We start from the raw sequence: 22,184 nt of genomic DNA on the forward strand, positions 1-22,184 counted from the left end.
GGCGGCCACCCCTTGCAGCTGGCCTGGTCCCATTGAGGTGCGGCTCTTGTCCCCGCAGCGCCCGCCACTGCAGCAGGCAGCGGGGACCGGGCCTTTGAATTGAAAACGCTATGAAACTAAGAACACTATTTGTTATCCAGTTTATATCCTTAGATAACCGGTCCACCATATCCTCACTTACCTTAATCTGCATTCAATGTTTTAAGATTTCCCTATAACATATATATATATATATATAAAATCATTATTAGACAATAAGCACCCAAGTGCTGCTAATATACTGCAGAGGTGAACAAGAAAATGAACTGTGTAAATATGAAAAACGAAGCCCTGGTGTAAAACCCACCGTTTATTATTAGTAATGACATAATAACCATATAATAATGGGTCTACCAGTGTAACAGAATTTGAGTATGAAACCTTAAAATGATAGCACGAGTTATTTTTTGGAGTCTGTTAGTAGAACTGGCTTGCCATAGACACTTCAATATAAGTCAACACCAGCATCAAAGTTTTTAACAGAGCAGTTCCTCCTACTCATGATTTATTTGTACAGGGTGGGGACCGAGAGGTTGCTCTGAGCCAAACACCTCTATTTTCAGCTCTGGGAACCCTCCAGTACCCAATTTACCGGTGAAGTATTGGGTTTAAATCTCCCTAAGGGGGAGGGGAAATGGCTGCCAAATCTCAGCCCAATTGGAAGCCGCAACATCACCGGTTGTGGCTTCCTATTGGATGGCCATTTACATACCCTTTAAAAACCAGGAAGTACAGTAATACTGGCAACTTCACCAGTAAGTGTCTCAGGAACTGGGCGGTCGCCGGAGCTGAAAATAGTGTGGTCAAAGTCTGGAGGACATGCTGGCTCCAATCCTGTAAAAAAATGGAGTTTAGTTAGGGTGGATTGCTCCTTTAAAGTATAATTCAATAACTCATTAGTATCAAACCCTCTTTATACTGTGATGTGTATATATATATATATATATACACACACACATGTCTGAGTGACATCTTTGCACGTGTCCATCAAATTTCCGTTTTACTGCAAGAATGTGTGGGAGTGTAGCACCTCCAATTTCTAAGTACTGTGTCAAAACGAAAAGCTCTATAAAAGGTTGAAGAATCGTTGTGTTTGGCCACTTTGGATAGCAAAGAAGGGGGAAGAATCCATGATGTTCACGCTGTGCCGGAGGCAGAGTTGGAGGAGAAGATTAAGTATGCATATAACTAGCAAATGTAAAGCAACTTACTTTCATTACGCTTTCCTCAGAACTCTGGCTTGCCAAATAATTGCATGGATAAAAAACTGCAAGTTCTAACGCATTGTAAAACATATTACAGATAATTAGTCGACCTCGTAAAAGCCACTAAATACATTCATATTAAGTAACTATGTTAACAGTCTGAAAAACAGGCGATTTGTTTTTGATTGCAACATGAAATCTAATGAGCAGATGTAAGATGAAGAAATAGGGAATGACATAGGCGTGTCTCTCATCTTGGTAGCATACATGCTGAAAGCACAGCCAAATAAATACTGCAATCGAAATCCCTTCTGGTTTCAAGAGTCTCAAAGGAAGCACTGTTCAAAATAACTGCGAATGGTAATTAAATAAACACTTGGAGAACTATTTGACAGTCACAGTAAAGAAGATATCCTTGTGCCGCTTGGGAATGGGTACCATGACAGAGGTGATGCCTACCTTGGCATGATGGGTAGGTTATATAGTGATGAAGTTAGTGTGCAAATCTGATTGGCCAAATTAAAATAAGGGGCGCAGCTAAAATATGACAGTTGATATAGCGAGGAGATTGTCAAAGCAACCATTTTGTGTAAACATTTATACTATGTATTTTATCATGATGTATTTTTATACATATAATAGATGATTTGTCACAGTGGCGGGATTCCTTGCCAGCTGGAATGTTAAGGAATGGACATGTGGTTTGGCCCCGGTGGGGTCTGGGAAGGGAACAGCCACACTTTGCTTACGGTGTGTGTTGCTTTCACCTTTGGTTTATTTTGCTAAACGTGCCCACTTGGCAGCAATGTCAGTGGCTGGCATATGATTTATGGTTATGTTAAACATGTTATATGTTAACGTGTTAAATTGCTGGCAAGGATGGGAAAATGTTAATAAAAGCTGTGGCCGTTTTTTTTATCCAAATTGGTGTCAGTGTATTATTAGGTATTGGATGGGGACGGCCTTGGGGAAGGTTATGAAGGAATCCGATGGTCAAGTGACTAGACTTCCTTTTCGTACATTTAAACAAAATGCTCATGTATTTGAAAACCACTGCTTAATTTTTCATTTTCTTTAACACCCCACACACACCAGCATCATTTGTAGACAACTTAAAACAAAACAGGTGTATCAAACAACCTGAAAAAAACAATACTCACATCATATTGATGAAACACTAAAAGCAAGCACTGACTTACATGGGTACACTGTGGCAAAATCCAGTTTCTTAAAAACCTGTTTGAACACGTGTGTACTGATTTTATAGACAGGGCGTCCACACTAAAAGAGGCGCAGACATGATAATAGTAAATACACCATGAATCTTTTAGTGTGGAGAACCTGTAGCAAGCAAATAAACAACATACAGATTTAAATACTAATAATACAAAGCAATTTGTTTTTATGATATTTTAACACTAAAAAAAACCTACAATGCAATATAACAATTATTGATTACATATAGATTGCTTGCAACAGTTCATTTTGCACCCCAGAGGCACTTTTAAGATTTACTTTCTGTTCCGGTAAGCAGGATGCTGGCAGCTGTCCTTAGGCAATAGAGAAAGATTACTGTGAAGCAAGACACATGCTTGTGTAAACAAGGCATGATCAGGCATTTTATAGGAAAACTGCTTTCCTTTCAAATAGAAAGTTAATACATGAGAGTATTAAGCAGCAAACAAAATGTCAATACAAATAACAATCCCTAGCGGTGCTGTTATTAAAGTGCACCGATGATGGAATAGACTAGCAGCATACCAGCTCTAAAGCAGACACATTACAGATCGAAGATGGTCAAAAATGACACCCCCTTGCCAAACAAACTGGGCATTATAATGTCAACTTTATTTAACACATGTTGAAACAATTACATCTGGTTATAGCTGTTATTATGCATTAAGGAAAGTTGCAATTTTAGTATTATATTTTTCCAGGAGTCCATGTCCTGAAGAGATCAATGCACATTATCAAGAAACTTTAGGCAGTTTCAATTCTAGTATCTCTATCACTATGTGCTCATTTGCATGTTATTTCCCAGAATCCCTGGCTGCAGTGGAAGCATTTCAAGTTGAGGCCTGGGACATGGTGATATGAGGAGCGCTGGGCAGCGCTGACGCTCATGCTCTCCTGCTCAAGCAGGAGATTTTTTGTGTCCCTGCATGAGCATCAGCGAGCACGCTTGTGTGCCGGGTGGGAGCCAGGAGGGAGGCGGGGCTAGGGCGCCACGTCACAGCGCCGACATCACGGACTGCCATTGGCTTCTGGTAGTCACGTGACCGGCCCTGCGCTTCCCTCAGCGAGAAAAGTAAAATTGATCTGTCGGCTGAAATTCCATACGCCTCCGCATGCCTGCGGAAGCGCCGTCTAAAGCCGCGCTGATAGGGATAATGTTTCCCCTCAGCACGCCTCAGCACGGTCTTTTTGACCATGTCCGAGGCCTAAGAGATAATGGGATAAAGCAGGGTTGCAGACCTGTCTGAGTCATGGGACTGTGCTCACAAGTGATATTTTTATTTGCAGTTCAAGTATCTGGATTACTACTTAGGCTGCATCCATACTTAGCGTGTCCGCGCAAACAAAAGGCTGCGCCTCTAAGAGGCAGGCCATAGAGCGTGCGATTAAGTGCGACCGCGCACGATTGCCGAGCAGACAAAATATTTTATTTTGGCGCGCAACGGATGGGTTACGTGAGCGGTTCAGCCAATGAAGGCGAACCCGCACCGTGATGTCACGGCCACACCTCTCCCTAGTGTCTCTCCTTAGGTCTCAAATTGCCTCTACGGCAGGCGCACATGACATCACGCACTCCGTCGCGCACGCGCCTAGTATAGCCTCAGCCTTACTTGTGACTGGAACAATGAATAGAAAACTGGTAGTCCAACGTGAATGTGATACTTGAGGGTGCTAAAGAATTCCCTACAATTACCAATAGGAATTGTAATTCCAAAAAGTAACTTACTGTACCACCTAAATACTCACCTTCCGTATACTCATCCCTTTTACATAACTATGTAAGAGTTCGATACGTATTTGGTTTGGTCCCCACTGGCTCTGAATGGGCACAGTGTGTCTAACATATTGCATGTAACTCCTTGTATTGTCACTAATATTTGGGCAATTCATCACTTAATCTTCCAACAAAGTATCCACTATGAAAATAAAAGACTTCAAGGGAACACATATGGTTTTACTTTCTATAATTATTACCATATATGAAAACCAAGAAGTCAAAGAGATGTTGTTCTAAATTTAAAGGCATATTCAAAACCTATAATCCTTTACTAAAATACCTTGAAAGAAAAACAAGGTTTAGCAAATGATTCAGATTTTCTTTCTCTGATGAGAAGGACTACTTCTTGCATATTTAAGGGAGGTACGGACTATACAGTATACATAAAAATAAAACAGATAAGGATGACCTTTACTGCACATGGTAATCCCAATTGTTATTATGAACATTATGCCCACTGTAATGGTATACAGAGTTCTGTGTTGTCTGTTATCTAAACAAGTGGAGTGCAAACTTTTGCAGATGCGCCCAATAAAACCAGTGAATAAAGTACTAACTCTCCAAATATAAAATAATGAGCAGCTGTTGTGTAAAAACAAATCTCCCTCTGGTGATTACTTTGAGTTAGAGGGCGCTTGGGCCGGCAGCACAAAAACATGAGCAGACTGGTAAAGTATGTGTCTGTGTTGAGGCTAATTTAAGTTCCATGGTACATCAGAACTTTTGTATAGAAGTAATCATTGTCATTATACTGTACTGTGCAGAATGTTCATGCATATTGTGAGGTGTGATTGTAGAAGTGCATGTTAGTAAATAAAATTTTACCTGGATTACCAAACCACACGGTTGAGCTAACCATGGGACACATGTAATGACTGATAATACAGTGGTGAGAATCAGCACGCCCGAAAAGGGTAGCAGAGTAATGATAAGGTGCAGGGAACCCAGAGAGACCCCTTAATCCCTAAATATATATGGACAGAACATAAAAGACGGGAACCCGCAAACACTTGAAAAGAGAAATAAAGAGGGTGTGTCAATCAAAAATATATTTTATTGAAGTAAAGTATAAAAGGCACCATACAAAGTGAATACAAATATACAGATAAGTGAGCTCAAAAACAACATGATGCTAGGAATAGGTCAAGGTTGATGCAAAGAGTACTTAGATTAGCTCACAAAAAATGGTACTGGTACATAAAACAGGTGGGTCACACTGTGGTAGGCAAGCCAAAACAGGGAGAAAAAGAGAATTTATGCAAATGGGATAGGGAGGAATAGAAAAACAAAAATAGGGAGAATGGAGGGAGTTTGGAAGGGGATGGATAGATAACAAAAAAGAAATGTTGAACAAAAGGGGGCAACGTTTCGGGAATAGTCCCGTCTTCAGGCCCGTTCTATTTATTTATTTATTTATCAAATGTTTTACCAGGAAGTAATACATTGAGAGTTACCTCTCGTTTTCAAGTATGTCCTGGGCATAGTTAATATGACAAATAACACATGGTTACAAATACAGTTACATAAGTTAACAGGGTATACATTATATACAAGACATTGCATGCACAGTTAGAGAAGATGTATATTAAAGGCTTATGTAACAGTTACAGACCAGATTAAAATGTGAGACAGCCTTAGTTTTGAAAGAACTTAAACTGGTGGTGGATGTGAGAGTCTCTGGTAGGTTGTTCCAGTTTTGGGGTGCACGGTAAGAGGAGGAGCGGCCGGATACTTTGTTGAGCCTTGGGACCATGAACAGTCTTTTGGAGTCAGATCTCAGATGATAAGTGCTGCATGTGGTAGGGGTGAGGAGCTTGTTCAGATAGGTGGGTAGCTTGCCCAGAAAGTATTTGAAGGCAAGACAGGAAAGGTGAACTTTGCGCCAAGACTCGAGTGATGACCAATCTAGTTCTTTGAGCATTTCTACAATGTGTGTTGTAGTTGCATTGGAGAACGAAATGACAAATTGAATTGTAGAGGGTGTCAAGTTTGCCAAGGTGGGTTTGGGGTGCCGAGCCATATACTATGTCTCCATAGTCGATAATTGGCATTAGCATCTGCTGTGCAATACGCTTTCTTGCCAGCAGGCTTAGGGAGGATTTGTTCCTGTAAAGTACATCTAGTTTGGCATAAGTTTTGGATGTCAGGGTATCAATGTGCATTCCGAATGTTAAGTGGGAGTCAAACCATATGCCCAGGTATTTAAAACTAGCTACAGGAGTTAGGGTTGTGTTAGCGTTGGTTCTAATCTGGAGCTCAGTCACTGGAAGCTTTAAAAATGTAGTCTTGGTCCCATATACCATTGTTACAGTCTTGTCGGTGTTTAAAAACCGTTTGTTTTGGGAAATCCAGTTTTCGAGTTTCAAAAAGTCAGACTGAAGTATGTGTTGAAGCTAAGAGAGGCTATGGCTGTGTGCATATAGGATTGTGTCATCTGCATACATGTGTATTGAGGCTTCCTTACAAGCTGTGGGAAGATCATTGATGAACACTGAGAAGAGTAGGGGCCCCAGAACAGAGCCTTGCGGTAAAACCACAGGTGATATCCAGGGGGTTGGAGTTAGAGCCTGAGATGGACACATGTTGGTATCTACCTGATAGGTAGGACTGAAACCAGTTTAAAGCATGCTTCCCTATTCCAGAGCTCTGGAGTTTGTTAAGCAGGATAGCATGATCAACAGTATCAAAAGCCTTTGCAAAATCTAGGAATATTGCACCAGTGAGTTGACCCCGTTCCATTCCACACTGGATTTCATTGCAAACTTTTAGCAGGGTAGTTACCGTGGAGTGTTTGGGGCGAGAGCCTGGTTGGAATTGGCTATGGAAATTTGTCTTGTTATAGTAATCGCTTAATTGGGAGTGGACACATTTTTCCATGACTTTGGATAGGATTGGGAGAAGGAAGATTGGCCTGTAGTTTGAGACAGTGTTTTTGTCCCCACTTTTGAAGATTGGGACAACTCTGGCAGTTTTCCAGGTCTTAGGGATATGGCCTGCAGACAGGATAGAGTTGACTATGGAAGCAATTGGTTTGGCAATTGCTGGGGCACCAAGTCTTCGGAACCTAGATTGTAGTAGGTCAGGTCCACATTGGCTGCTTAGTTTTAATTTGAGGAGCGCTTGTGTAATCTCCTCTTCGGATACTGGGCCAAATTGAAAATTGTGGGCAGTGTTGGGAGGGGGTGGGGCTATATGGGTACTCCCAGGATGAGATTCAGGTTTGTGGTTTGGGTTGCGTTTTGCTAATAAGTTAGTAGCACACCCCACAAAGTAATCATTGAATGCATTTGCAATGTTGGTGGGGTTTGTCAGAGAAATATCCCCCTTAGTGATATTGGCTGTTGATGGTTAGAAGGATGGAATATGTTGTTGATAACCTTCCAGAAGTTAGCTGGGTTTGATGTATTCTGGAGGAGATTGTCAGAGTAATATTGTGCTTTTGCATGCTTTGTTTGCTCTAGGCCACCGCAGTACTTCCCTTTACTGGATTGCCTGTGGGAGATCCCCAAAATATAATGTTACCAGTTAACCAGTACCGGAGGGCCCCGGGCATGCAGCGGGTTCCGTTCTAAGGGCCCGCCGCAAAGCGATTATCGGCGGAATGTGAAACCGGCGATTTTTGGCTTGTGCGCATGCGCAGACGTGAAATTTCCCGGTGTAAGGCACCATGACATGTAAGGCCGCGTCCAGGCTGAATGTGCACTCACTCACTCTCGAGCGATGTGATGTCACGCACTGATGAAGCTGGGGCGATCTCTGGCCATAACGTTCCAGAGCTGGTTTGCCCTCATTGGGCGAACCACTCATGTGACCCGCCCATCGCGCTGCAAATACAAAATAATTTGTCTCCTCAAGCTGCTCTCCATGGAACGCTCACAGGCACATACGCACACACTATAGATGATCACATTGACATAATGTGATTCATCGCGCAACGCTCAAGCGCGCACACCCTCTCATCCTGAACGCAGCCTAATGATTGGTTCTTCGCTACTGGGGTGAAAAGAAAAAGCATGCACACTTCCACTTTTCCTAGTGGAAAAGTCTTGTTGTTCATTGTATTTTTAAAGGTTGGCAAAATCTTATTTTAATACAACATCAAGATGACATACAATAGCAGCATTTAGTGATACAGTAACAAGTTTACAGTGCAGAGCGTTAAAACAGTGTTATAAACTGAACGTAATCAATACATTAAACTAAAACAGGTAGACAGGAAGGAGAGGACAGAGGCAATGGTGAGGTACACTAAACTCCATAAAATCAGGACAAAATATGTTAGATTAACTAAAATTGTAACATACGTTTTTTCCCTGAGTTTAACACATACCCACAAAGTTAATTGTATGCAAAAACAACGGCTGGTGTATAAACTATTAGCATACATCTAACAGCAGGTTATGTTAACACTACCAGTGATAACTTTAAATAACATGGCAGTAAGCATGTCTCTCAGCTAAGGTCAGGGCCATGGTCAAAAAGACCGTGCTGAGCCGCGCTGAGGGGAAACATCATCCCTAATGAGCACGGCTTTAGACGGCGCTTCCACATGCTTCCGCAGGCGTGCGGAGGCGTGTGGAATTGCAGCCGACAGCACAATTTAATTTTTCCCGCTGAGGGAAGCGCAGGGCTGCTTACGTGACCGCCAAAAGCCAATGGCAGTCCGTGACGTTGGCGTCGTGACGTGGTGCTCTAGCCCCACCTCCTGCCCCGCTCACAAGCGCGCACGCTGACGCTCATGCAGGGACACAAAAAAGCTCTTGCTTGAGCATGAGCATCAGCGCTGCTCAGCGCTGTTAATGACACCATGTCCGAAGCCTAAGGCAGTACTTCCATCCAGACTCTGAAATATAACATTTGTAGACAGGGTTAAGTGACGTATATATCTCCCAAAACACTCCTCTATTCAAACACGTGGAGAGATGTCTGTTCACAAAACTGAACACATCTGAGATACCTGGGAAAATATGCAAATTTAAGTGATTTGAATATACTTTACATATACAAATTAGCATATTCCCCAGATATCTCAGGTGTGTTCAGTTTTGTTTACGGGTATCTCTCCACAGGCTGTATAAAGGAGTCTTCTATATATTACAAAATATAGTGTAATATGTTCCCAAAATAAGCTTGTTGCAGTCTGGTGATCAGAGCTAAGGAAATGTAATAAGTTATGGAAACAATATGCTGTTTCTTAGGGATTATGATATAAAACTTACTTGTTGGCTAAAGTTCTAAGTTCCGACAATACTGATCCTGGAGCTTCAAAGGTCTCTCTTTAGGCATATTGTCAAGAAGACTTTGTACAATATATTTGTATCTATGAAGAACTCTATCTATAAAGAATCTAAAACCAAAACAAATCTACTATTGACTAAAGCACATTAGGGGTATGTCTATTCTGATTACATTTAGCATATGATGTGTATCAGGTAGGAACAAGTGAGGTTATCCCCAAATAAAGAATACTGGAGTACTCAAAACTAGATTCATTATTATTGACATATAATATTATCTGTCATTAACGTATAAAAGTGCAGCTTAAAATATGAAGGTCATGGCATGTCATCTATTGGGAAATGGAGTAGTTAATAAACCTAAATAATTAAAATGCCAATTTAAAAAAAAAAAAGGATTTCCTACAATTAACAGTTCTGCTTCATCTCAGCCAGCCATTAGAAAGCACTCCAAACAACTGACAGTCATAATGCCACAAGGCACAACTGACATTGTAAACTGTACTAAGCTAGTAGACTGACTGGCCATTTAACGCCACAGTCAAACTCTGCACCCAAATCTATCTGAAGAAACGATGCAAATGCAGCAGTTTCACTAGTTTCAGTGATCAGGGCCCAGTTATGCAGAAGTTTTCATAAAATTGCTTTTCAGAGGATATGCAAAAATGTTTGTTTACCCAAAACAGAAAAGTACTGGATGATTTTGCAGTGAAGCATGAGAAGGATTGGAGCTGACTGAGTGGGAATACTGCATTATTGTTTCACAACAAGAGACAAAATGCAGGAGGCGGTGGTGCACTGCTAACCGATGAGAGATCAAACAAGCGCAATCAATGAAAAGATGGATTTAATGAGCAAAAATGGAGTAACACTTAACGTGAGCACAAAACTCTGATGCGTTTCGTTCCTAGCAGGGAACTTTGTTAAGCGTACTCTTTGACGTCAGAGTTTTGTTGTGAGTATTCACTATTTGCCGGGGAGCAGAGACTGTGTGTGACATCAGGTGAGCGGGGGTTGCGGAACGATCGGGTTGTCAGCTGACAGATGCTCACTCTCCGGTGAGCGTTCTGGCGGCTTTGGGTCCTTGCTCCCGCTATATTCACACAACCCTCTCCCCCCCATCGCCACTCCTGGATACTTGTCCACATGGATTAATCAGTCTCTGCTTACAAGACTACATATGACAGCCGGATCATTTTCGTTTCATTATGGACATGACCATTTAACCCTACAATATACCTACAGCTCTTGAGCACTAGTTACGGGGGTCAACCCTATCCACAAAGCTATTGCTTCACAACAGCTCTTTAGCTGAATACAGAGGAAAGTATAGCAGACTACTCCAACACTGTGATTAATGGTAAAAAAAGCTTGATCATGACCCCAGCTAAAAAACAAGGAAGGAATATCCGGAGCAGCAACTGGACGACATGATCCAAAAATCAAACAGCGCCAAGGTCAGTCAAAAATGGAAAGGCTTTATTGGACAAACATGGCAATCTCCATGAACACCTCCTACATGTTTGGCGCCGCTTTGTCTCCATGACCCCATCCCCAGCTAATAATATACGTACAATGTATGACATACGAAAAAAAAACATCTAAATGATTATAAACGTTTATCAATATTTATTATTATCATCATTTGCCAATTTAATATTATCATTGTTATTGTCTAAAACTTTAGAGAGAATTAAGACGCTAAAGTAAAAAAATTAAAGGGCTATCTGAATAAGTCAACTACTGACCCACGCTGGCCATAGTACCCCCTCTGATCCCCTCCCAGCTCCAAAAGAGAGGACTATAATTACATGGCATGATCTAACATGATTAATAACAGGTTGCTACTTCAGCTTTTTACTAGCCCTAAACTCGAGTTATGCTGAAAGTATATCCCTCTGCAAGCATTTTATATAAAACAACTGTGCGCATCTGATCCCAAACTGAGTGAATGGTAAAAAAAAAAAAAAAAAAGGGCTGTTGCAAAGGACATTCTAAGCTGGTTGTTACATCAGTTTTTTTGGAGACACAGAAGTGCTGAGTCTCAATTCAATCGAATTTACGTCATGATCTGAAACAAAGGAAGTGATGGACCACCAATGGCTGCCAAGTGTATGTGGAGTCTAAATACAGTTGGCAGTAAGCACGCTGCATACCTGCCAAAGTCTTTCTTTTTCTTTTTTAATACTTGTATCCGAATGCTATGTAACATGAGAATGAACACAACAAAGAAAAAATAAATGAACGTAACCATAACTACTGCAAAATGTAAAAAAAAACAACCTTATCTTAATAAGATACTACATTGAGGGGAGCGGTGGCTGGAAAATGACAGAAAATAAAACTACATAGGGTAGTACTGTTGTAACACTGATAATAAAGACGATAATCTTCTACGTTCCTACTCAAACTTGGGACTTGTAATTAGGGCGTTTCCAAAACTGTGGCAATAAATCACGGTGTGGGTAACAGGTAAGCTCAAAGAGAGAAAAGACAGCAAATGTGTAGAACAAAAGAACAGTTTACTCCCACACAGACCCCGATTCCAGGCTTACATCAAGTCTGATCAATCAGGCGTTTAGAGATACTTTACTGTACATTAAAGCCTCAATAGGAAATACATAGGTGTGTATATATATATATATATATAACCATGTTAAAAATGGTTTTTGAAGCAAAAAGTGGCACTGTGTGCTCATTTGCATGTCATTCCCCAGAATCCCTTGCTCAGTATATGTATATATATATATGTATATATGCAAATACAACTCTATCCCCAGAATCCCTTGCTCAGTATATGTATATGTGTATATATATATATACAGAGTTAAGTTATGGTGAGTAAAAAAAGTGACAGAAACCCTCCACAGCAAAGCAAATATGCAAATGTAAATACAACTGTATGCTCATCTGCATGTCTTAGGCAGGTCTGCAAACCCACCTTCCACCATTATCACCCAGCACACCCACTGCAGCAAGGGATTCTGGGGAATGACATGCAAATGAGCACACAGTGCCACTTTTTGCTTCAAAAACCATTTTTAACATGGTTCTATATATATATTTATATTCCTGGGTGCCTGCTCCTGGCACCAATCCTGGTTCTGAGCTATGGCTCAGTGCTGACTAACCGATCAGTGTCAGTTAGTTTGTCAGTCTCTCAGTGTGAGTGAGTCTGTCAACGTAAGTCTGTTAGTGTGACTGTCTGTCAGGAAGTCTGCTAGTGTGTGTGTCTATCAGTGTGAGTGAATCTGCCAGTGTGAGTGTGTCTGTCGGTGCGTGTCACAGATCGTGTCGTCTGCATCCACTGCACGTTCACTTCCACGTCACCTGTCCCACTCCTGATCTCGACAGATCTCGGCCTTCTCAGCTGTGGGTGCCGGCTTTGTTCCCGATCGGGTACTCAGACTCTCTCTCTTCCAGTCTATTGCGCAGAAGTGAAAGCGCTTTGGATGCAGGCGCCGGTAGATCGGAATTGCAGCTGAATGTGAGAGACTCAGTTTGACAGCAACTCAAAACTACCTTAACTTTATTTTAAAAGTGCGAGTGCGATACCTATATGTACACCTTTTACCTTATATTTTCATTAAACAGTATTACACTATATGTTTCCTACCATAATCTCCCGCATATGGTATTTTCCTGAGACGGAGGCTGGTGTATTGTCAAATAACTACTTGGATCCTGTAGCAGCTGTATCTGATGTGGAATCCCAGTCCCAGATGACAACACTGAAGGACTTTTTCGGTTCTAGTGAAGTCTAAAGTCCCAAGATTGTTCCTGATCCAATAATTGGATAAAGGCAGCATACTTTCACCTAAGGCTGCAGCCACGCTGCCGCCGAGCGCGCTCATGCTTGGTGCACTCACTTTAATGTAATCTAATGAGCATGGCCACGCTGACGCTTCGTGTGCGCGCTCGTTCGCTCGGCAATGCTCAGCGCTTGGGGTGACATGGAAAGTTGAATTCCAAGCGCTCAGAAGGGTCACATAACCCAAAATTAGATCACAATAGTTCCTTCAATAACACACCCCGATCCAGCCAATTACACGCCCCCTCCCTTAAACACCACGTCTCCCGCTCACAAATTGCAGAAGGACAGCCAGTTGGTGACGTTACCGCTCTCAAGCATGAGCGTGGCTGCAGCCTAATTATGAGGGCATAACTTACCATTCACTAGTGATATTGTCTGGACATACTACCCTATGTCCTCTCCCCCCCCCCCCCCCTATTTCTTCTATTTTTTCCTCCTAGGTCGTTCTCTGTCGCACAAATCCTTTCGGCACCTGTGGGATCGAGGACCTACTTGCCAGCAAGAAATAAGGAAAGATATAGCCACCACGGATTAGCACTATATATATATATATATATATCTCTTAATATATAAAATCGAAAGGTTGGTACTAGCTGCGGTGAATCTGATTGGCCAGAGGCTGAGGACCAATCAGATAGGTGGCTCTGACGTCACCCAACTGCCACTCTCTTCCCCCTCGGCCACACACACACACACACACACACACACACACACACACACACACACACACACACACACACACTCTCTCTCTCTGTGTCCTCTCCCCCCCATCACACTCACCTCCCTCCCCGGCGCTCACTTCCCTCCCTCCCCAGCGGGGGGACAGGCAGTGGGCAGGCAGCCTGCAGCTGCCTCGCGGCGCCGAGTGCCTAAGATGGTGGCGCCCGGAAGGAGAGGTGACATACCTGTGTGTGTGTGTGTGTGTGTGTGTGTGTCACACTGTGTGTGTGTGTGTGACACTGTGTGTGTCACTGTGTGACACTGTGTGTTTCTTATCTGTGTGTGTCTCAGACACTGTAGGGTGGGGACCGGAGCTGCACATGGGGGGGGGGAGGAGTGGAGAGAGAGGGGGGAGCGGAGAAACATACAGGGGGAGTGAAGAGAAGGGACCCGGAATATTTTAAGCAACCCCCCCCTTCTGTCCACTGCCCCCCCTCCTGTCCACTGTCCCCCCCCCCCTCCTGTCCACTGTCCCCCCCCTCCTGTGCACTGTCCCCCCCCCTCCTGTCCACTTACCCCACCCCTCCTGTCCACTGTCCCCCCCTCCTGTCCACTGCCCCCCCCTCCTGTCCACTGTGCCCCCCCCTCCTGTCCACCCCCCCCCCCCCCCTAGCGGGAAATTTAACTCACGGGCAACGCCGGGTCTCTCAGCAAGTATATATATATATATATATATATTTGTAATTGTATGCACTTATATCACTGTTAGATAATTGTTCACACACATATACTGTATATATAAAATCACTATTTATCAGCATGTGAATATATAATAATAATAATAGCATGTTCTTGTATAGCGCTGCTAGTTTTACGTAGCGCTTTACAGAGACATTTTGCAGGCACAGGGGGTGAAACAATGTACCTATAAAAGAAAATATTGAACAGTCTAAATATCTATACTATTTTACAACCACCCAACTTTATCTAAACAGTCTATACTTCATTTTAACTTTCTTCCTGGCTCAATCTGTGCTGAAGCAGGCATATCCTGAAAACCTGACCAGTTGATGGCCCTTGAAGACTGGAGTTGCTCACCCCGGTCTATAGTAAAATAGGGGGGGGGGGGGGACTGTCTATCATGTAATTTCCAACAACAACCTTCTCATTTCCCAATGAGACACTATTCATGCGGAAGTAGCCTCTTTACGCTATTGTAAGAATGATGTTGTACATCCGCATGAAATTAAACATACAGGTGAAACAAGTGATGTCCATTCTCATTGTTTATTCAAATGTTTTCTCATAATGAGCACTGCAAAAGGAATGCACAGCAACACATGAATTTAGCATTTCTAACAATGTGGGTGCCATGCAGGACTGCATACAATAATCCCTTTCATTTGAGCCTTTAAGATTAAGCTTGTGACTTTCTTTCAGGCTATTCTGAGCACATTGAGGCCAAGAACGAGTGACACATGCAGTTTGACAGAATGGGTTCATACTTTAATAGGCAAAGTCCAATAAAAAGGAATAAGTGATGCAAAATGCAGCAAATGGACCGCTGAACATGTTATTTTGTTTGCGAATGTAATCTTTTTAAAACAAACTGAATAAGGGCTGTAGCCAGTGCTTGAGATGAATTTAGAGGACAATATTTGTTAAACAGTACTAAGCCACAAGGCTCCTTATGTCCCATTCATTTCAGGTATCTCATGGCCTAGGACTGTTTAGTAAATCTGGGTCACAATGTTATACAATATATATATATAATTAGTATAGTTCATAAAGTGAGGACTATAACAGCTAGTCTCTAAATATTAAAACAGCAATCTGTTCTGTTAATTTTATTTGATTTCTTATCTATATTTAATTCGGAAGGGGTGTAGGTGTTCTGTATTTCACCTCTGGGGACATCCCAGTAGCCTAGAAATGTAACATTTTAATTTTGCAGGTATGTTAATGGTAATACAAGATGGCCACAGTGCCACCCAGTAGAAAGCTGCAATGCCAGTTCCCGGTGACGCTGAGGATTCCTATTGGTCGTCGGAGTGAGACTTCAATCTGCAGGCGCAGCTATATTGTTTACCCAAACTAATAGTGACTCAGTGATCAAAGGCACTGAGTTTCAAAACACTGACACTGACTTAAGCAGGGTATAAATCCTGGGGACAGCTCCTTGTAACCTTGGGGAAATCACTTTATCTGCCTGCTCCTCAGGCCCCAAAACATAGATTGTAAGCTCTATGGGGCAGATACAGTGCTGAGTGCCATGAACTACATTGTTATTGCAAAATGAGTGAGTCCCATTAGGAGGCTATATACAATAACATTAATATTATTAACATTAATATTGTTAAGTATTATTTGGACTCCCTCAATTTGAATCTTGTTAATGGGGAAGATTGCTGCATTAATATCTGTGGAGCAATATGAACTCTCCTTAAGAGATTTTGCAACATATATAAAAAAGAATATGGATACATATTGGGTTTGTTAGATGCTAGTGAGGGGATAGCTTCATTAAAGAATGAAGTCATAATTTGTTTGTGATCATAACTGAGTTATACGACTAACAAACTCTCTAACAATCTGCACATTGCAGCATGTGATTAAGATTAAAAAAAGGAAAGGAAATTGTTAAAAGAAAAATATGCTTCTTTATAAATTAAGTCTTCATCAGTGCCACATTTACATTGTAGTAGGATTATTTAGCATTTCAGCATACATTCAAGTAAATGTATGACCATGCTGTATGTAGCTAAAGCCTTCGGGCCAAAATTCCAAAAGCTAATAAACATTGCTGAAATATACACCAGAACAATGTAAGAACAATACATGAATACATTAGTTTAGTAAATTCAGCTAATATGTGCAAACTATAGTAAATCCTCTGCCTCACATATTACATAGTGACAACTCAATGAACCACACAACTCCAGTTGCACACATAACCCCCCCCTTCTCCCCCCCCTGCACATTACACATTACACTTTGAAAGGGGAGATTAGCAGATTGGCGAGGAGCTGGACAGTAGTATTGAGACAATCATCAAAATCAGTTTACAAGTGATTTGTCAGCACTGTTTACAGATTAACGCATTAATCTGCCACACAATTGTAATAAACTGAGACACCGTCCAATCTCAAAAACACTGAATGTCTGAAAATGTAAAAGAAAGTAGGATGAATGAAGCAAATTTCACCCACATGAACCAATAGTAACACACAGAAACTGCTGAAATATTGACAGTCACTGACTTGGCATTTCAGAGATAAACTTAGAGTTTGTGGCGTCGTTGTGTGTTATCTGAAATAAAGGAAGATCATGTTTGTGCTTACATTTGTGTTGATTTTTAAAAAATACTCTAAAAAAATGTATTTCCCGGTGGCATGACAAGCAATCAGAAAAACTCAAAAGGTTTTAATGTGGTGAATAAACCCATGAGAGGCATGACCTCCATTAGCTTTTTGTTAAGAACTAGTTTTCTAAGGCCTCGCTCAGACAGGCCGCGTCGTGCGCGCGCACGTCCGTCACAATTTCGGGTTGTTCGGTGGGAGTTACAAACTGAAAACTCCACCGGCAGCAAAGTGCAGGGTTGACGCTATGAAATTTTACCGCCACAACCCAAATTGAAATTTGGGGCTACAGTCGCGTGACGTGAGCTGGTTCAGCCAATAAAAGGTGAACATGCTCCGTGACGTGTTCGTTACGCTCCCCGCTACGCCGCGACCCAACGTTTGAGCACAGATAGCTGGGCTGCAGGAGCGCGCGGCGGAGGCACGAACGCAAGCACGCTGACGTAGCAGCCTGTCTGAGCGAGGCCTAAGAATGTATATATGAACCAAGGTGACACTGTGCTCATTTGCATGTCATTTCCCAGAATTCCTGGCTGCAGTGGAAGCAATGTATGTTTAGAAATAATGGTGAAAGCAGGGTTGAAGACCTCACAAATTATATTTTTCTTTGCTATATGAACCAAAGTACTTATTAAAGTTTAGGTTACTAAGCTTCACATGGACTAACTACTGTTGCCATGTAAGGAGTATTGTTACCCTATGACCCTGTGTTAATGTCTTTATTGACCAGAATAATTTGTTAAGCATATTTTATTATCTTTGAGCATTACATACAGTAGTATCTCCCGCCCCAAACTCTCCAAGGTTCATATAAACTGGTTCCTAAATGTGAAAGCCTGGAGAAGTAAAATTCCTAAATTCTGTCTATCTTGTGACCAAAAAACAATGTAAGGATCTCAGTAAGCCTCCTATTTTTAATAAGGATGAGGTTGAGCCCGAATGACTGCAGCTCAATACGTAAACTCTCTTGACCCGATTCTTTAAAGAAGAAAATAAAACATAATAGTACTATATTAAAGTAAAATAATGTACGCAAATACAACTATTGGCACAAGGTAAATTATTATTAGCATTTATAACCAAGTAACTAACATATACCATAGCGCAGAACAATGCTAATACCACTTTACTCAAAAGGAGCCACAACTAATTTATCACACACATTTACTCTAACATTTCTGAAATAATTACAGGGGTTTTTGTTGCTGAATCTGGATATATATTTAACACCTGAGCCAAATGTTGTGACCTTTCTTAAGACATCAGCGACATGTAAGTATGCCTAGTAAAATACCTAGTTAATAAACTACTTCCAGTGTGAATGTTTACATGACATTGGGAAATTCAGTCATTTAAAATGTGCCAGATAGTTTATCTGAATAACTTAACAGGGGGAATTAATTTACATACCAAATGCAGGTTGAGCTTTGGCCACATTTCACCCCTACCCACTAACATGTTTTCTTAACAAAGTCAGAAAAGAGTGCAAAGACAGAAGTGCTATCTTTCCTCTCCTCCCTCACATTTGTCACATTGTTTCTTTATAGACTCAATCAATCAAGACTCCTATCACAGGGAGGAAAACTGGTGTTAGAGAAGGAACCCCCCTACCATAAAGAGAAATCCCACCGTCACCAGCCACACTGTATGCCCTTAGAAAACTGATCACATTTTTCACATGACCATAATATTCTATTGATAGCATAATTGTTGTGAAGGGCTCCAGGATTCTTTTGTAAGGAACATGGATAGAATTACAACCACTCAACAGAAATCTACTGGAACTAAGTAAACACGAAGTGCAATTCCACAGTCATTAAACAAGCTGAAAGTTAATGTTTTATAAAACTTCACTGGACTTGACATGGACACATACATTTCCTTAAGCTTTGACATCCTGCAGTATGTCTCACAATCATTGTAGATGCCACATACGAACAGAATAAGACAGTCAATGCAGAGCAGAAAATACAAGCTGTAATTAAGCTCTATGCAGACTTTCATTTCTTTCTGAGGTCAGTGACTTTTCATTTTTAGATGTGATACTTTTCTGATACTAATGAGATGCAGGTTTCCAGAAGCCACCATTCAAGGGGAGACAGCTTGCCCATGCTCTCTCTTTTACTGTATGCACAGACAGTATAATATCTCCACATGGGACAACATCCCAATCTTTCCACTACAAAGCAAGATCCCTCCATTCAAAAGGACCATGAAAAGATCCAGCAGAAACGTGCTAGGAGAGCCACCCCCATGCAAACAATCAGCCCCCTTACCCAGACAATAGGTCTTTTCCCACAAGCAGTTTGCACACAGAAGAGAAAGATTAACCTTTCCTATCTCTCACTCTGATAATGTAACATTACAAAGCGGATTCTATTTGCAAAAGGGGGTAAAACAGCGAGCACTTACCAAGACGGTGGCAAACCTCTCCTCTAGCTCCCCTGGCTCCGGCATGGGCAGTTTGAGAGGCATGTTATGAGCCCTGAAATCAGTCTGGTTAGAATCCATGCTGCCTGCATTCCCCATGATGCGCAGCCACTGCACAGGCCACCTCCACCTCTCAGGCTGCCCAAGAAAGGGAGCTATCCAGCAGCACACAGCCGCTTGTCCTGTGCCCCCCAACCTCCCCTCTCTGATCCCAATCTGCCCAGCAAACGCAGCCAAAGCGAGATCCAGCAGCAGGGAAGAATCAGGTCCAACAAAAGACCCAAGGCTCTTTCTAGCACAATTCTACTTCGTCCCCCTTCGTGCCCCTTTGTGCCCTCCAGAAAAAGCCGGACTTGTTTCCTACGGAGGGGGCAGGAGGCACGGGTCCCATCTGCATGTTGCACAATTTGCACACCACTCCCCGCTTACGGTGCTGCTGCTGCTGCTGCTGGTGTGAAGAGCACAAGAGGCTTTTACAGCAGCCAGAGCATGAACACAACATGGAAACTCCCTTTATTGTCCAAGGAGAAGAGCAAGGCTCCCTCTAGTGATCTCCTGGAAGTGATTACTAAGCATTCGGGTGAGGGTGATTTGATGCCAGGTTCTGATTTCAGCACTAGATGCTGCAGGCATCCTAAACCCAGACCTAGAAATGCCTACTAGTCTGGCTTGGGCATTTAAATATGAATTGGCACTGAGCTTGAATGCAGGAAGGGCAAATCCTTGTTGAACAAGCGTGCTTTCATTGTTGCAAAGGTTTTTGCTATATTTACTCAATATGGACAGGGTGACTCATTATTTTTTTTTAATATATCCTCTATATTTAAAAAAAAAAAAGAGAGTGAAATTGTGGGTTTGTAAACAAAAATGTAGTGTTCCAGGCCTATTAGTCAGTGACCCTGGCAGAAGTGTCTGGATCTAGCTTATATGTATGCTACTTATGCTATAAGAAAAGAATGGTGAATATTTTTTTTTTAAATAGATACCCTTAAAAACATATAAGTTTAGGTTTTATTGAAAAACTAGTGTCACTGTGTCCCCTTGTATCATCACATATTGACTAGTGTTTTAGTAGAATCATAGTCAATCCTCTTAGTTCTTCGCTTATTTAAAGGGACAATCCCTTCTAGGACCAAAGGTAACTAATTTCACTGGCATGTTTAGTGTCACATCTCTGTGAATTATGCTTTTATTACGCAAATTTGGCATATATGTATTTGTAAATACTTTTTTAAAGTTAGGTTTTGGAGGGGATTTCCTCTCCAAGTGCTTGTACAGCCGAGTCCTCCCCGCCCAACTTCTCTTATATTTATTGTCTCTCTGATAAGGACAGGGTGAACAAAGGGTAAATAAAACACTTCATTGATACTCTAACATACAGAAGCCCCAAAGAAATCTTACTTGTAACTAATTTTCAAAACAATGAAAGCAGCCAAATCTTTGCTATTAGCATCAGGGCCGCCGACAGGGGGGGAGAGCTGGGACAAGTGTCCTGGGCCCGGTGGCTGTAGGGGGCCCGGCCAGCCAGTGCTGGAAGCTGGGTCCGGTGGCTGTAGGGGGCCCGGCCAGCCAGTGCTGAAAGTTGGGCCCGGTGGCTGTAGGGGGCCCGGCCAGCTAGTGCTGAAAGTTGGGCCCGGTGGCTGTAGGGGGCCCGGCCAGCCAGTGCTGGATGTTGGGCCCGGAGAGAGATCAGGCCCAACGTGCCCGGCTGCCGGTCCGCTCGTTGCCGCCGGGCCCCGACTCTTCCAGCTGTGGGCCTGCCTCTCCCTCACTGTTGCACGGCAGATATTGGGGCCAGCTTCCGGCGCACACCAGCATGAGTAAGGTTTGGCGCGGAACAGTGAGGGAGGCCCGCAACTGGGGAGAGTCGGGACCTGGCAGGCAACGAGAGGTCCGGCAACCAGACAAAGAAGTTGGGCCCGGCCGGAGGTCGGACCCCGGGTCTTCCCAGCTGCAGGACTCCCTCACTGTTCCGCGGGGGCCTCTCTCTGACAAAGGCACGTGCAGCGGCATGAAAGAGAGAGGCCTAGGACAGTGAGGGAGAGAGGCAGGCCTGGCAGGAGGCCCGAGGAAGCTGGGTGAGAGCCAGGGCACCAGAGGCCTGAGACCATACTCAAGGTAAGAGTTTTTTTTATGTATTTGGGGGGTGTTGTTTTTTTGTATGTATGTGGTGGGAGGATTTAAAAAAAAATGTATTTGTGGTATGATTGAGATGGGGGGAGAAAAATACATGGGAAGAGGGGGGAAATAGAGGAGGGGGCTTGTGAGGTGTGAAATGGAGGCGGGGGCTCGCAAGACAGCTGACACGGTGGGGCGGAGGAGGGGCAAAACTCTAGTCCTGGGCCCTGGGAGATCTGTTTGCGGCCCAGATTAGTATGGTTAGATTTGTTTCGGGAAGCCAGCTAGGTTTTATTTATTTATAACAAC

General features: G+C 42.6%; 1 protein-coding gene across 11 annotated transcripts in view; it reads right to left on the minus strand.

Annotated features, from left to right (window-relative positions):
- The window catches only part of FMNL2 (formin like 2), a 213,420-nt gene extending 193,161 nt beyond the window's left edge, over positions 1 to 20,259 (minus strand). For 9 of the 11 annotated variants that reach the window (XM_075609395.1, XM_075609384.1, XM_075609392.1 and 6 more), the window contains exon 1: positions 19,740 to 20,259. In XM_075609395.1, coding sequence (XP_075465510.1) covers positions 19,740 to 19,856 — 117 coding nt within the window. In that variant the 5' untranslated portion in view covers positions 19,857 to 20,259. The remainder of the gene's footprint in view (positions 1 to 19,739) is intronic. The other 2 variants (XM_075609391.1, XM_075609393.1) reach the window with 1 other exon arrangement.
- Positions 20,260 to 22,184: the final 1,925 nt, after the last annotated feature.

The sequence above is a fragment of the Ascaphus truei genome, chromosome 7, assembly GCF_040206685.1.
Source record: "Ascaphus truei isolate aAscTru1 chromosome 7, aAscTru1.hap1, whole genome shotgun sequence".
Lineage (NCBI taxonomy): Eukaryota > Metazoa > Chordata > Amphibia > Anura > Ascaphidae > Ascaphus > Ascaphus truei.